This window comes from Andrographis paniculata, unplaced genomic scaffold (genome assembly GCF_009805555.1).
Source record: "Andrographis paniculata isolate CXL003 unplaced genomic scaffold, ASM980555v1 Contig9END, whole genome shotgun sequence".
Classification (NCBI taxonomy): Eukaryota; Viridiplantae; Streptophyta; class Magnoliopsida; order Lamiales; family Acanthaceae; genus Andrographis; species Andrographis paniculata.
The window spans coordinates 1,149,649-1,161,902 of NW_026137639.1; the positions used below are offsets into that span (position 1 = coordinate 1,149,649).

At 33.7% G+C, this 12,254-nt stretch overlaps 2 protein-coding genes across 3 annotated transcripts; one reads left to right on the top strand and one right to left on the bottom strand.

Annotated features, from left to right (window-relative positions):
* Positions 1-651: 651 nt before the first annotated feature.
* On the bottom strand, positions 652-4,353 carry LOC127244230 (GTPase LSG1-2-like). Its single transcript, XM_051264673.1, has 7 exons — positions 3,881-4,353; positions 3,537-3,638; positions 3,365-3,451; positions 2,891-2,984; positions 2,388-2,444; positions 1,958-2,037; positions 652-1,886 (listed from the first exon to the last, which is right to left on the bottom strand). The coding sequence occupies exons 1-7, from the start codon at positions 4,102-4,104 to the stop codon at positions 785-787; spliced, it is 1,746 nt and encodes a 581-aa protein (XP_051120630.1). The 5' UTR covers positions 4,105-4,353; the 3' UTR covers positions 652-784.
* Positions 4,354-5,476: 1,123 nt separating this feature from the next.
* On the top strand, positions 5,477-9,076 carry LOC127244017 (outer envelope protein 39, chloroplastic). Of its 2 annotated transcripts, none has more exons than XM_051264290.1 (11): positions 5,477-5,747; positions 5,839-5,905; positions 6,072-6,113; positions 6,245-6,389; positions 7,160-7,318; positions 7,395-7,465; positions 7,582-7,660; positions 7,867-7,901; positions 8,062-8,209; positions 8,574-8,643; positions 8,742-9,076. In XM_051264290.1, exons 1-11 carry the CDS (start codon positions 5,714-5,716, stop codon positions 8,894-8,896), a joined length of 1,005 nt encoding a protein of 334 aa, XP_051120247.1. In that variant the 5' UTR covers positions 5,477-5,713; the 3' UTR covers positions 8,897-9,076. The 2 variants fall into 2 exon arrangements, with proteins under 2 accessions (XP_051120247.1, XP_051120246.1); XM_051264289.1 differs by having other exon boundaries at positions 5,479-5,747; positions 7,786-7,901.
* Positions 9,077-12,254: the final 3,178 nt, after the last annotated feature.

Here is a 12,254-nt window from a genome sequence, read left to right on the forward strand (position 1 = left end):
ACTGTGAATAGTAAAGATCCATTTCGGACTTCTCTCGGAAGACCACATTAAGCGCCGTCGACCAAAACCGCTGAAGAGATATTTTGAAGAAAGCCAATTTGGTAAAAGTCCAAACTTTCGTACAACTATTAAGGAATAACGTACAACACAAAGCGGATCAGCAGGCTTGTACCACGCGCATCTTCCGTTGTACGTACATTGAATAAAGGGAAAAGCGGAAGGTTTTCAATAAAATCGAAAAACACGCTTTTCTAAAAGCGTGTCCCTCTGCATCTGCGTTGGTGCGGTTCGTGCAGTGCAGTCTCCTCGTTTGACGTTTACCGCGCAACAACGGCTAACGGCGACTGTGGTCAAAGGAGAGAGTCATCCACGCGCCTCCCAGCGCGTGAATAGATTGGCTGCAGCCTGTATCTGTCCCTGTCCTAACTAAATAAAAATAATAACTGTATTATGATTAAATAAATACTACCAATTTAAAAATACTACTACCAAAATCAATTTACTTTTAGCATGTTCTGTGGGGTTCTGTTAATTGAATCTTACCAATAACTTTCAGTACAATAATTTATGACATACAAAACATTGCATATGGTTCCCTTCACTTCTTTATTGCATATCTGGGCTGGCTCAATTGATTCCTAGGATTCTTCGTTCAAAATAAAGTACCTTCTTCTATATAGTACAACAAAATTAAAACATCTCCTTAGTACGTATAAAACAAAATGAGGAAACTATAGATTAAAATAGCCATCAAAACAAGAGTTCGCAAGGAGAGGTAATTTCATTACAGTTTCAAAGGCCCAGAATTCACCGGTTTCTGGAAAACCCGGGCAACCGGCATCCCATCGTCTTCGTTGTTCCCGACTCTCCACGACCGGTCTTTCTTCCTCTGAGGCTTCTTGTGCTGCTTATGGGCTGCAGCCGCCAGTTTTTTACTCGCAGTTGCTTTTCCGGCAGCCAATCCGTTGCTGAGGTCGAACGAGTTCAGGTCGCTCAGCGCGTGTTCGATATTCGACACATGGTTCTTCTCCGTCGCTGTAGTGTCTTCGTTGTCTGTCAATTCGCGTACCTCATCTGTGTCCTCGGGTTCGTTTTCGACGTCTGAAGTTGTTCCCGGCGGCATTTGATAGTGCGGGAGCTTGCCGTCGATGTAGTCCTTCAGAATTTGTCGGGCAGCTCTGGTTTCGTCGGGTAGTCCTCCGGCAGCAACGTATCCGCGGGAAGCACAGTACGTTCTCAGAAGCTCAATTGCGGAAGGTTGACGGGACTGTGGCTCGTACACCTTCGGCTTGGGCAAAGAGATTCGGTAGACGTCCTCGATGACGGGCCTAGGGACACGGTTTGCAACAACCTGGACGGCCTCCCGGTGTTCCGTCATTCGATCAATCGGTAAAACTCCAGAAGCGATCATTTCGTACCGGGAGCTAGTGAAGGAGGGGAAAACCAATCCAGGGCAATCGCAGAGCGTGAGTTCTTCAGAAATTATCAGTGTCTGGAAATGCTTTGTCTTCCCAGGAGTCGAGGTTACGCCTGTCCGCTTTTCGCCTACCAAAGCATTTATGGTGGAACTCTTTCCTACATTGGGGTATCCAACAAACCCCACGACAACGCCATGACCCAGGCGATCGGAATGAGGGTCGGATGAACAGGCAGTGTCCGGCCTGGATTTACGTCTAGTTGAAACTATCTCCTCGGCTTCAGACTGCAACCGAGAAAGTAGTTCATCCCTGCCGTATATTTTAGTATCAGCTGACTCAGGGTGACGACTCCTTTGCATTTGTGATGAGAGTCGGAGGTCTTTTCCATCTAAAGCAGCAGAAGCAGCCTTGGCCGACCAAAAGACGAAGAGAATTCCATGTTGTCGAAAGTATTCAGCCCATTTTTCTCTGTCGATAAATTTGCAGATAAGTCGATGATCTTGAATGGGGGAAAATAACAGGAGGGATATAAAACTGACCTAACAGAATGTGGTAGAAGATCGGCCTTGTTGACAAGAAGCATAGTCTTTTTGTGCTCGTCAATCTCCCGTGCATAGGCCTATGATAGATATAAATCCACTGGATCAATGAATTAATGCATGGCGGGAAGTATTAGCAAATATGCATTCTACGGCACCATTATAGAGAAACTATGGAGTCTATTAGTAGATCAAAGTATATTATAGTTTGATCAATCAATTTGTTGGTGTGAGCTTTCTAGACAAATGCGAACACATAGTGTAAGGACATGACAATATTACTTGATCGGAAATCAATACCAAGGATGATAGGAACTCAAAGGTTTTCATACATATTTAAATCGTGATAATTTCAAATAGATATATACAGAAATATTCAGGCAAAAAGATGGAAAAAACTCTTTGCTATTGGCCAACGAGAAAACAGTACCTCTACATCATGGCAACGGTAAAAGAGAGGGTCCCTTGCATCAACAACCATCACAAGCTTCAAATATAAACATTGGCAAGGGTCAGGGTCAACGTTGGATAAAATAAGTACAAGATAAAAGGAGTGATAACAACACATTAAGAACTAAGGAGTAACATGTAATGACAGTGAAACAATTACGGGTGAAAATAGCTCCTTTAGTCTAAAAACTTAATAAATACAAATTATCATTGTTGAGCCCAATAGACGAGAACTACCGTATCACATAGCCAGCAAGGAGTATGTTCAAGTTAAGATTAATTGTAAACAATGCCCTATTCGATTATATAAAGAAACAATACTTGGATGCCACTCTCACTAGGCTTTTATGACTGAATCTTTATTCAGAATTCTCTCGATTTGACGTCACCATATTAAACGATTATACACAGGCAATTGTCAAAAGATTAAAAAACATGGCTCATCAAAAGATTTCAAAGTACTGCAAGACAAAGCTATCTAACCAGGTCACTGCGCTCAAGCACCCTCCAAAGTTGTCTCCAAATATCAAGGTTCTTCTCGAATGGAGTGAGAACTAAATTTTCATTCTCCTCGAGCCTGCATGTAAGAGTTTCAATTTTGCATCAAAACACATGAACATAAGCTTTATAATATTTCAAAATCACACAAAAGTAAGGCCATAATAATGGAACTAGCCTCATAAAAAACATAGCCCAAACAAATCTTTACATGTAGTTATTACAAAAAAATATATTTACCAATGATATCGTCCACAAACTATACGTACCACGAACATCACACAAAAGTTTCCAGTTTAGAAAACAGAGCAGAACCATAATTAATTAATTACACTACTTATGGCATACAACAGAGGAGCAAAGTACGAGCACGGAAACAAACATTTAAATTAATTGCATCAGAAGCAACTTGTATGCACTGACTAATTCCATGAGTTTAATACATTAAATGAACCTGACCTTGCAAGATTGCGGCGCCACTCAATAAAAGCCCTTCTTTCATTCTCATCAAGTTCTTCTACAGACATTTTAGCATTCCATGGCGGCCTGGACAAAGATGGCGATTGCATCATGAATATCATTTTACTCAGACAATCAAATTTAAAATTGAATATAAGTAAAACGCACATACCTGCGAGGAATTCGAAGGCTGCTCGCATGCAATGCCTCCTCTTTCTTCTGTTGCTCCCGTCTTTCCTCAGATGACATCTCACTTGTGCTAGAAGCAGAATCCCTACCCATATGTAAAGCAGCAAAAGAAGTTCAATACAAATAAGCATACAATTTGCAACATATAAACCAACTAGACGAAGAACAACTTGGAATATTTCACGCATGCCACCAAGTAGAGGCAGTGAGGACACAACCAGAACAACGAATCATCCAGCAGTAAAGGATTGGGAAACAGTAAACAGGTATATAAACCGTAGAATTAAACCATGGCAGCAATGGAAAGAATCAGGCAAGGAGGCTTACAAATTGATGGGGATTGTTCCCGGAGGATTGAGAGCTGAATAAAGGCGGTGTGCCTCATCAGCTTGCTCGATGACAGCCTCGATGTCGCTGACCTCCGTCACGGATTCCAGGAATTTCTTCTGCTGGCTCCTGTAGTACATCCCTTTCTCCTTCGATTCACGCACCATCTGGTTGTGGTGCTTCACCAGAGCCCTCCCGAGCCCAGATTTCTCCCCCTTCGGCATCGTTTAGCAAACCCTACCTGGTAATCCCTTCACCTCTTCGAATTTCCCCTCTCCAACCCCTTCCTCCGAAAATTCAAGCAATAGGAAAAGAACGATCAAACGCCTTGGCTTCTAGAAAAATCTGCGACCTTCGTCGCGGTGACGGCGGAGGCGGCGGCGGCGCAGCGGAAACACTCGGCGAAGGAAAAAGAGAAAACGTTCAAATTGTGTGGACGGAGGGTTTGCGATTGAATGCTGAAATTTAGTTAAAAAAAAAAAAAATTGGGGTATTATTAATATTAGTACTAATATTTATTAGGGTTCTTTTCTAATAAATTTGGGGTATGTGTTTTTATTTTTTTAATTGGTTTGGAAATAATTTGATTTAAATTTGTTATTAAAATAATGTACCATGAAATATTTTATAGAAAATAATATATATATTTTTATTTTTTAAAAATACATACTTATTAAAAATTTGGATTTGAATTTGATGTCAATAGAAACAAAACCTTGATTTTATATTTATAACCATTAAATTTTGCAAAAAATATATACTTCTTTGTCCCACTGCAATTGACACTATTTTCATTTGATACTTTTTATTTTTTGGTATAATTTATTAAATCAAAATATATTTAATAAATATAAATCAACTTAATTAACTACATAACATCCAACAGTAGAACCATTCAAAACCCTTTTATTTCTATTATCTCTTAAAAAAAAATATTTTTATCTATATTTAAAACTACACATATTTTATAAAATTGATTTATATTAATTATAAATAAACAAAAATATTTTTTTATTTTTCTCCGACTATATCTTCTAAATCGTCCACAATTGTATTATAGAAAATTTTATTCTCTGCAAAATAATATTCATATTGTATATATTTTTTAATTGCTATATAATTTTTAAATATTTAAATATATATTTTAATTTTTTAATCATATATATTAAATTTACTTTAAAATTATAAATATTATTAATTATTAAAAAATAATATAATAATATCATAATTAATTTTATTGGACTTTAAATTATTTTTGATCGAAAAAATTATATATATATGTTGGTTGAACATTTGTAATTAAAGATTTTAAAATAAAAATATGCACTTTGTGATAGAGTCTAAGGATATAGGATTATTGTTTTTATTTGAAAAACAACATAACACATTGCTTTGAGGTCGAGTGTTGCCATTGGGTTCAACATTGGGCCCAAAAGGCCCATTTAAATACATGAAATAGGACCAATTATAGTTACAGCCCAATACAATTAGGCCCAAATTGGGTCCATTTTAAGCCCCAATAATGATTGCTCTGTAGAAGCCCCAAAAATTCGGGAAGGCCATCTGGGGGCGAATTCATAGAAAATCCAATCCTAATTTCCATCCAGAAAGCAAGAGATAACTTGCGGCCAATCAAGATTCTGTGTCAGTGTCTGTTTGTGTGATTTGCTTTTTTTCTGTGTGTGTGTGTGTTTTTTCCAATAAAGAGGAATCGGAAAAGTGCCATTGCATTGTAATTTGTAACGGCAATTTTCGGCAGTCCCGAATGTTCATGAATTTCCAGAGGAATGTTGAAGGTATGAATCTCTTTGCACTGTAGAGAAACCGGCGGTTATGGGAGCCCAGAAGAGTATACACGCCGGTAATGGTGAGTGCTGCTCCGTCTCCCTAGCTTTAATTTACTGTTTCGGAAGCGATTTCGGAATTGAAATCCTTGAAATTTTGTTTCCTATGTGTAGCCAAGATAGACTTCAATGTTGATTTCACCCACAAATTATGTTCTGCTTTGATGTTTCATCCTTTCAGGTACACTTTTGTTCTATCAATATATATGTATATATCTGTATGTGTGTATGTATGTATGGGATTTCAATGGTATCTGTTTTAGGGTTTATTTCTTCTAACAATATACATACAAATGTATATGCTGTGTATGTTAAAGGCTTTGTTTGTGCTGCTTTTATGTAAACAGAAACAGTGGTGGGGAGAATCCACTCTCACTTGTAATCGGAAGGTTCGATTGCCCTTTCCTGTACCGACTCTTTCATGTTTCAGTTAGACTGAACGGATTATGCACTTTTTAGTTTCTGATTTTGTGATGTTAGTTTCATGTTGGATATTTTTGTCTCCCCTTCTCATTCTCAGCCTTTGCATTAAGCATCCAAATTTGTTTGGGAAGAGTGAGAAACTTGATTTCTTGTGGGACAAAGGGCTGTGTGATTCCAACGTCTTGGTTACTTATCGAAAGCCCAGACCAGAATGGCTTTCACAACATGCATTTGTCATTCAGGTATGCTGTTTGTAAATTTTGCCTCTTATCGAATTGATGAGCCGGAGGAGCGGCTTTGATATATTAGTTGACAACACTTAGTAGTTTGTATATCCTCTACAGAATTCCTTGTTACAGTGTATTGAAACCGTGCTCCATATAAATCATCTCTATCTTTTCTTTCTTTTTCTTTTTTATTTTTTAATCTGGGTAATTTATCAGGGCAAAATTTCTTATAGTATTGATGAGTTGGAGGAGCAGCTTTGATGTATTATTTGACAACACCTTTAGTAGATTGTGTATCTCTTACAGAATTTATTATTACAATGCATTGAAACTTCTCTCCGTATGAATCGTCTCTATCTTTTTTAATCTAGGTAATTTACCAGGGCAAAATTTGTTTTGGTTTGCTGAGTTTCTTTCTTGTATTTATATCTGCTGATCATTTGGATTGAGTTTGCATATTTAGAAAAGCTCCAACGTTTAAGTTAGTTTTTTGACTAGTCAAGATTTTAGTGTCGGATGAATTTTAAGATAATAAGAGGGTTGATGTTATTCCTATACAATTTTAGGATAGATTATTTTATTTGTTCTAATCATCTACACTTTTAGAAATCCTTGTTCGATATTCGTAGTCCTGTCAAAATTTTATCTAATCTACTGAAGTAAACAATGGCGTGATCATACTAATCTAACATTTGTCGAGAAGTTTATACCCGTTTATGAAATTTATAGTGTCACGTGTGAGCTGGAAAATTAGATGACTTCTCAAACATCACTTTTCCCTTCAGCACTCCACTTCGCCAGAAATGGGAACTCATGGTATCCCTGTGGACAACTTCTCCCGCACAGTATCTGGAGGCGTCAATCTTTGTCGCTTATCTGCTGGTATGGATTTGAGTGAACCCGCAAGTTCCAATTGGAGCAGTAAAACCAGTGTCAAATTTGAGGTGTGTCTCATTCAATTCTTCAGTTTTTACGATGATTCATCCATTTCATCGTGCTGATGACAAAATAACTGTGCAGCATGTTCGTCCCATTAATGATGAGGGTCGCTCCATTAGCAGAGATCTTCATGGATTTCCAGTGACGTGCAGGTTCACGACATTCCTATCCACAAATTATTCTGAATTCGGCTGGAAACTAATATGCTCTTTTTTTCTTTTTCTTTTTCTTTTTTTTTTCTCTAAAATGTATGTTGATAAAATTTCAGCGGCAGATATCATGATAGTATGCTAGTGCTCAAACAGGAATCTCGATTCGCTAAGGCTAATGACCGCAGTTTTACTCGGGTAACAGTACTACACTTTTCCTCATGAGCTCGGTTCTTGAATTTCTTTCACAAATATGGCCTATTTACTCTGTTAGTTCACATCGTAACATGTATGCATTACTTTTCAAAAAAATTTCGATGTAGTTTAGTTTGCAAATAGAACAAGGGATTCCCATTCTTTCCAAGTGGCTGATCTTCAATCGGTTTAAATTTGCTGTGTCAAAGGGAGTGAGGCTTGGGCCGGCATTTCTTTTGACAAGGTGAGCAAATTCATTGGCATGTCAATTTGATTCACAAAACTGCAAACTGAAAGCGTGAAACACCTGCAACTTGGAAGAAAAAGTTCAATTCTCACAAAATATGTTCTTTCAATACTTGTTTTATTATGCACTGCTTTATCCGAAAAATTTTGTTTGACAGCCTCACAGGTGGCTCTATTGTAGGAGACATAGCTCCTTATCAGGCCTTTTCAATAGGTGGGCAGGGTAGTGTCCGGGGCTATGGTGAAGGGGCTGTTGGATCTGGCAGATCATGCTTAGTTGCTAACACTGAACTAACATTGCCCCTGGTATGTGATTCCGTACACAAGATTGTAGTTTCTTAATTTCGTAAGTATTTAATGCTGTTTATGGCTGAAATAAGGTTTATGGATGTACCAGAGCTGCCCTTTATCTCATTATTTCGATGAAACTATTGTAGTCTAAGTCGAACTGTGAAATCATGATTTCCCTTTATCAAGAAGATAGCAATGCTTTGTGTATCTGAGCAAATTTGAGCATGTAATGTAGTTTGTTTGTTGGTGGGATAAAAGTTGATTCATAGTGAAGTACTACTATTTTTTTTCGTAATAGTTGCATACGTGACTTCCATATTAGCAAAGGTGGAGCGAACCGGTATGTGTTGGTTCCCTAATGCCCTATTTTTGCATGCAGAACGAAATTGTCGAGGGAGCTGTTTTCTTGGATTGTGGATCTGAGTTGGGGTCCAGTCGACATGTTCCCGGTGAGTCTTGACTATACCACCTTTAATGGCGTAATCTAATGTAGAATGTTGTGGTTTCGAACATTTATTAGATTAGTATATTGATGGTTGTGTTGCAGGGAATCCGGGGCTGCGGCATGGGAAGCCGGGAAGTGGCGTGGGTTTGGGATATGGGGTGAGATTGAAGTCGCAGTTGGGACACGTGCAGGTCGACTTTGCCATTAACGCTCTGCAGAAGAGAACAGTCTATTTTAGCTTCAGTAACATCTCCTGATATAATGAGAAGAAGAAGATGGAAGATGAAGATGAAATGAGAAAGTCGATTTGCAAATATAACTCTGGTTGCATTAAATCAAATCAGATATAGTGTGATTTTTTTTAGTAAAAGAATAATAATATATGTATGTGCTGAATCACATATTTTTTTGATGAACCTGTGGTTCTCTTTCTTCTATTATTTTTTTGTTTATTTTAAATTTATTAAGCTTTATTTAGTTTATCTTTTTTGTGTTTATATATTTTCCAAATTTGATATTTTTTTAAAAATGAAATAATTAATGTATTAATACAAATTACAATTACAATGACTAAAAATAACTCATTATTATAAAAATAATGTATTAATACAAATTAAAACTACAATACAAGAATTGATAAGACATGATAATAATAAGTTATAACACATAATAATTAATCATTAAATTAGAGAGTATACAGACAAATAATATAAATGATGTATTATTCAATTAAATAAGCATAAAATTCTATTGCATATTTAATGAAAGTTTATAAAATTTATTTTAGACAAGAAAAAGTAAAAAATCAATATATATTTACGTTAAATATGATATGCCTTTTTATTCAAATTTTTGTTATTTTGTAAGTAACTTTAACCATATAATTTATTAATAATGTATATAACTTTCAAATTATCTATAGAGAAAGAAATTGTAATTATAGATGGTAAGCTTATGAATCTCAAGTTATCATTTGTGATAAAGAAGGAAATAGATTAAGTTGTATTACTTTCTATATACACATATTAATTTTTAGTTTTTTTTAATTATATTTTTTAGATAACAATCATTTTTATGTATATGATATTTTATAGTATAAATTAAGCATTTAATATAATACTGAAAAAGTAAATATAAAAAAACAAATACAGTAAATAATAATAATAATAATAATAATAATAATAATAATAATAAATAATTGTTTAATTTTGATTTAAAATTGAGTTTTTTATAAAAAAAATTTAATAATGATTTGATATGATTTTTTTTTATTTCTTAATTATATAACCACCACAAATTTTAATTTAAATCACAAAATCAAACCGAACTTTTGAGTTTATTTATATTATTATTATTATATTTAATTTATTTATTATATGAATCTCTATAAAAATATCCACACATTCTGTTTCAATTCAACTCAATGTATTTTTGTATTTTTTTTCTTATATTCGATTAAAAAATAATAATATATTATTTACTACTGTAAATAATTTTTTTAATATTTTTATCTTTAAAATATATTTTTAATGTTAGAGGATAATATTCACTCAGTTTGTGTCTAAATGTTACATTTATATTTTATATTACTGTATTTAACATTAAAAATATTTTTATATTTGTATAAAGTTTTTTGTAAAACTTTTATTATTTTAGTATTACAAGACACTGATAGAATTATTTTTGTCATTTTCTCTTATTTTTTATATAATAATTAATATTTAAATATCAATACGTAAAATATAAATGTCGTCCATAGAGCCGGACAGGATAATATTATTTTATTGATTAGTGATAAATAAAAAATAATTTTGATATTTGTGTTCTTATAAAAATATATATATAATATTTTTGTAGAAATTAAAGAATATTTATATATTTATATATGAATTAATTTTACTATTAAAGAAATTACTCTTGAATGAGATATACAAAAATAGTAAAAGAAAAAAAAAAGTAGAAAATAAAAGGGTATTAATTTCCTTATATAACATCAAATACAATTGTTAGTTAAATACAAATACAAAATTAAATACTTAATAAACAAATCCTAGATTTAAATTACAATTTTCTTCCATTTATAACTTCTCGTAAATGTAGTAACCAATTCCATAAAGAAATCATAAAAATATAATATATTGGCAAGTTCTATTTGAATTTGTATCAAAAAATATATGCATCATTATAATTGGAAAGAGTATTTCATCAATGCATTTGAAAGCTATAAATAAACCATTACAAGTCATATTTATATATTAGTTTTTATTACTATATAATATTATTATCATCACCCACAAAATATTTTCCAATTAAATTTTCGTCATTAAAAAAAAAGAAATAGTTATTTAATACTATTTGAGATTATTTCTAAAAATACCAAAAACAATTCTTTACACTAACAAGGATAAACTATTTTATTTTCAAAAATAAAAATAAATAAGACATGGGAGGATTAGTTACCTTAATTACACATAATAAAAATCTATAAAATTTCCAAAAATACAACTATATATTAGATGAACAAAAATAAGGTAAGTAGTTATTAATGTAACATTAAACTACCTTATTAATTTAGGAAACATTACAACTTAACATTCCATAATTAAGTATTTTTCTACCTCTATATATATATATATATATATATATAGACACTACATTACATGCACACAAAATTCACACAAATTGCACAAGAAAAATAGATCAATATTACTTCTACTTCAATGGCGAAGAAGAATGGGCAAAAGAAGAGTTCGATAAAGCTGTTCGGCGTCGTCATCATGACCGATTCCAAGAAGAAATCGACATCACAAAGGGTTAGACGCGACAACAACAGAAACAATGATGTCGATCAAATTCCAGAAATTCCATTGCCATTGGCTGAAGCAATTGGTCAAGTGCCAGTTTTCCTGTACTCGAAGAAGCTGCAGAAATCCGACATTAGCCCGGGACAAAACAGGCTATTTGTCACCAAAAGCGAAAGAATTATGGAGTTCTTGACCGAGGAAGAAAGAGCTGTCATTGCTGACGAAGGAGGCTTTGAAGTCACGACAATCGATTTGAATGGAGATATCTACAACCTACATTTGGCGATCTGGCCAAGTCTCCACATGATGATCATCAAGAAAGAATGGAGAAAATTAATCTCACAGAATGGCGTAGAAAAAGATTACGTGGTCGAAATGTGGGGCTATCGACATGATGAGAAGCCCCGTTTCGCGGTTAACTTTAAACCGGTGCTTAATTAGTTCACCGTGGGCTTAATTGGCATTCAAATATTTGCTATATATTATGCTTTGTAGTTAAATGTTAGCTATTCCTCTACTTTGATTACCGTTATTTTAGTTTTGTCACTAATTAAGAAAATATTATTCTGTTGTTTGCTAAATGTTTTTTTGGTTTGAGTTTAGTGTGTATAATTTTACTCATTTTTCTTTCTTTATAAAATTATCACAAATGTTAAAAAACTAACCTATAATATAATTACTAATATCAAGTACATTAAATTTTTACTATTTTAATTCTCAAAATTACATCAAAAGTTACTTTCCTTTGACAAAAAATATATATATAAATATTAGTTAAACCAAAATAAAAATAAAAAAAGGTCCAAAAAAT

What these genes read in the sequence shown, in the direction of transcription:
- LOC127244230 (XM_051264673.1), bottom strand. Translation starts at nt 4,104, where the DNA reads ATGCCGAAGGGGGAGAAATCTGGGCTCGGGAGGGCTCTGGTGAAGCAC. An exon ending in GGAACAATCCCCATCAATTT is followed by an intron (nt 3,639 to 3,880) that starts GTAAGCCTCCTT and finishes ACATATGGGTAG; the next exon opens with GGATTCTGCTTCTAGCACAA. An exon ending in CTTCTACCACATTCTGTTAG is followed by an intron (nt 1,887 to 1,957) that starts GTCAGTTTTATA and finishes ATTTATCGACAG; the next exon opens with AGAAAAATGGGCTGAATACT.
- LOC127244017 (XM_051264289.1), top strand. Translation starts at nt 5,714, where the DNA reads ATGGGAGCCCAGAAGAGTATACACGCCGGTAATG. An exon ending in GGATTTCCAGTGACGTGCAG is followed by an intron (nt 7,466 to 7,581) that starts GTTCACGACATT and finishes ATAAAATTTCAG; the next exon opens with CGGCAGATATCATGATAGTA. An exon ending in ATGACCGCAGTTTTACTCGG is followed by an intron (nt 7,661 to 7,785) that starts GTAACAGTACTA and finishes ATTTCGATGTAG; the next exon opens with TTTAGTTTGCAAATAGAACA.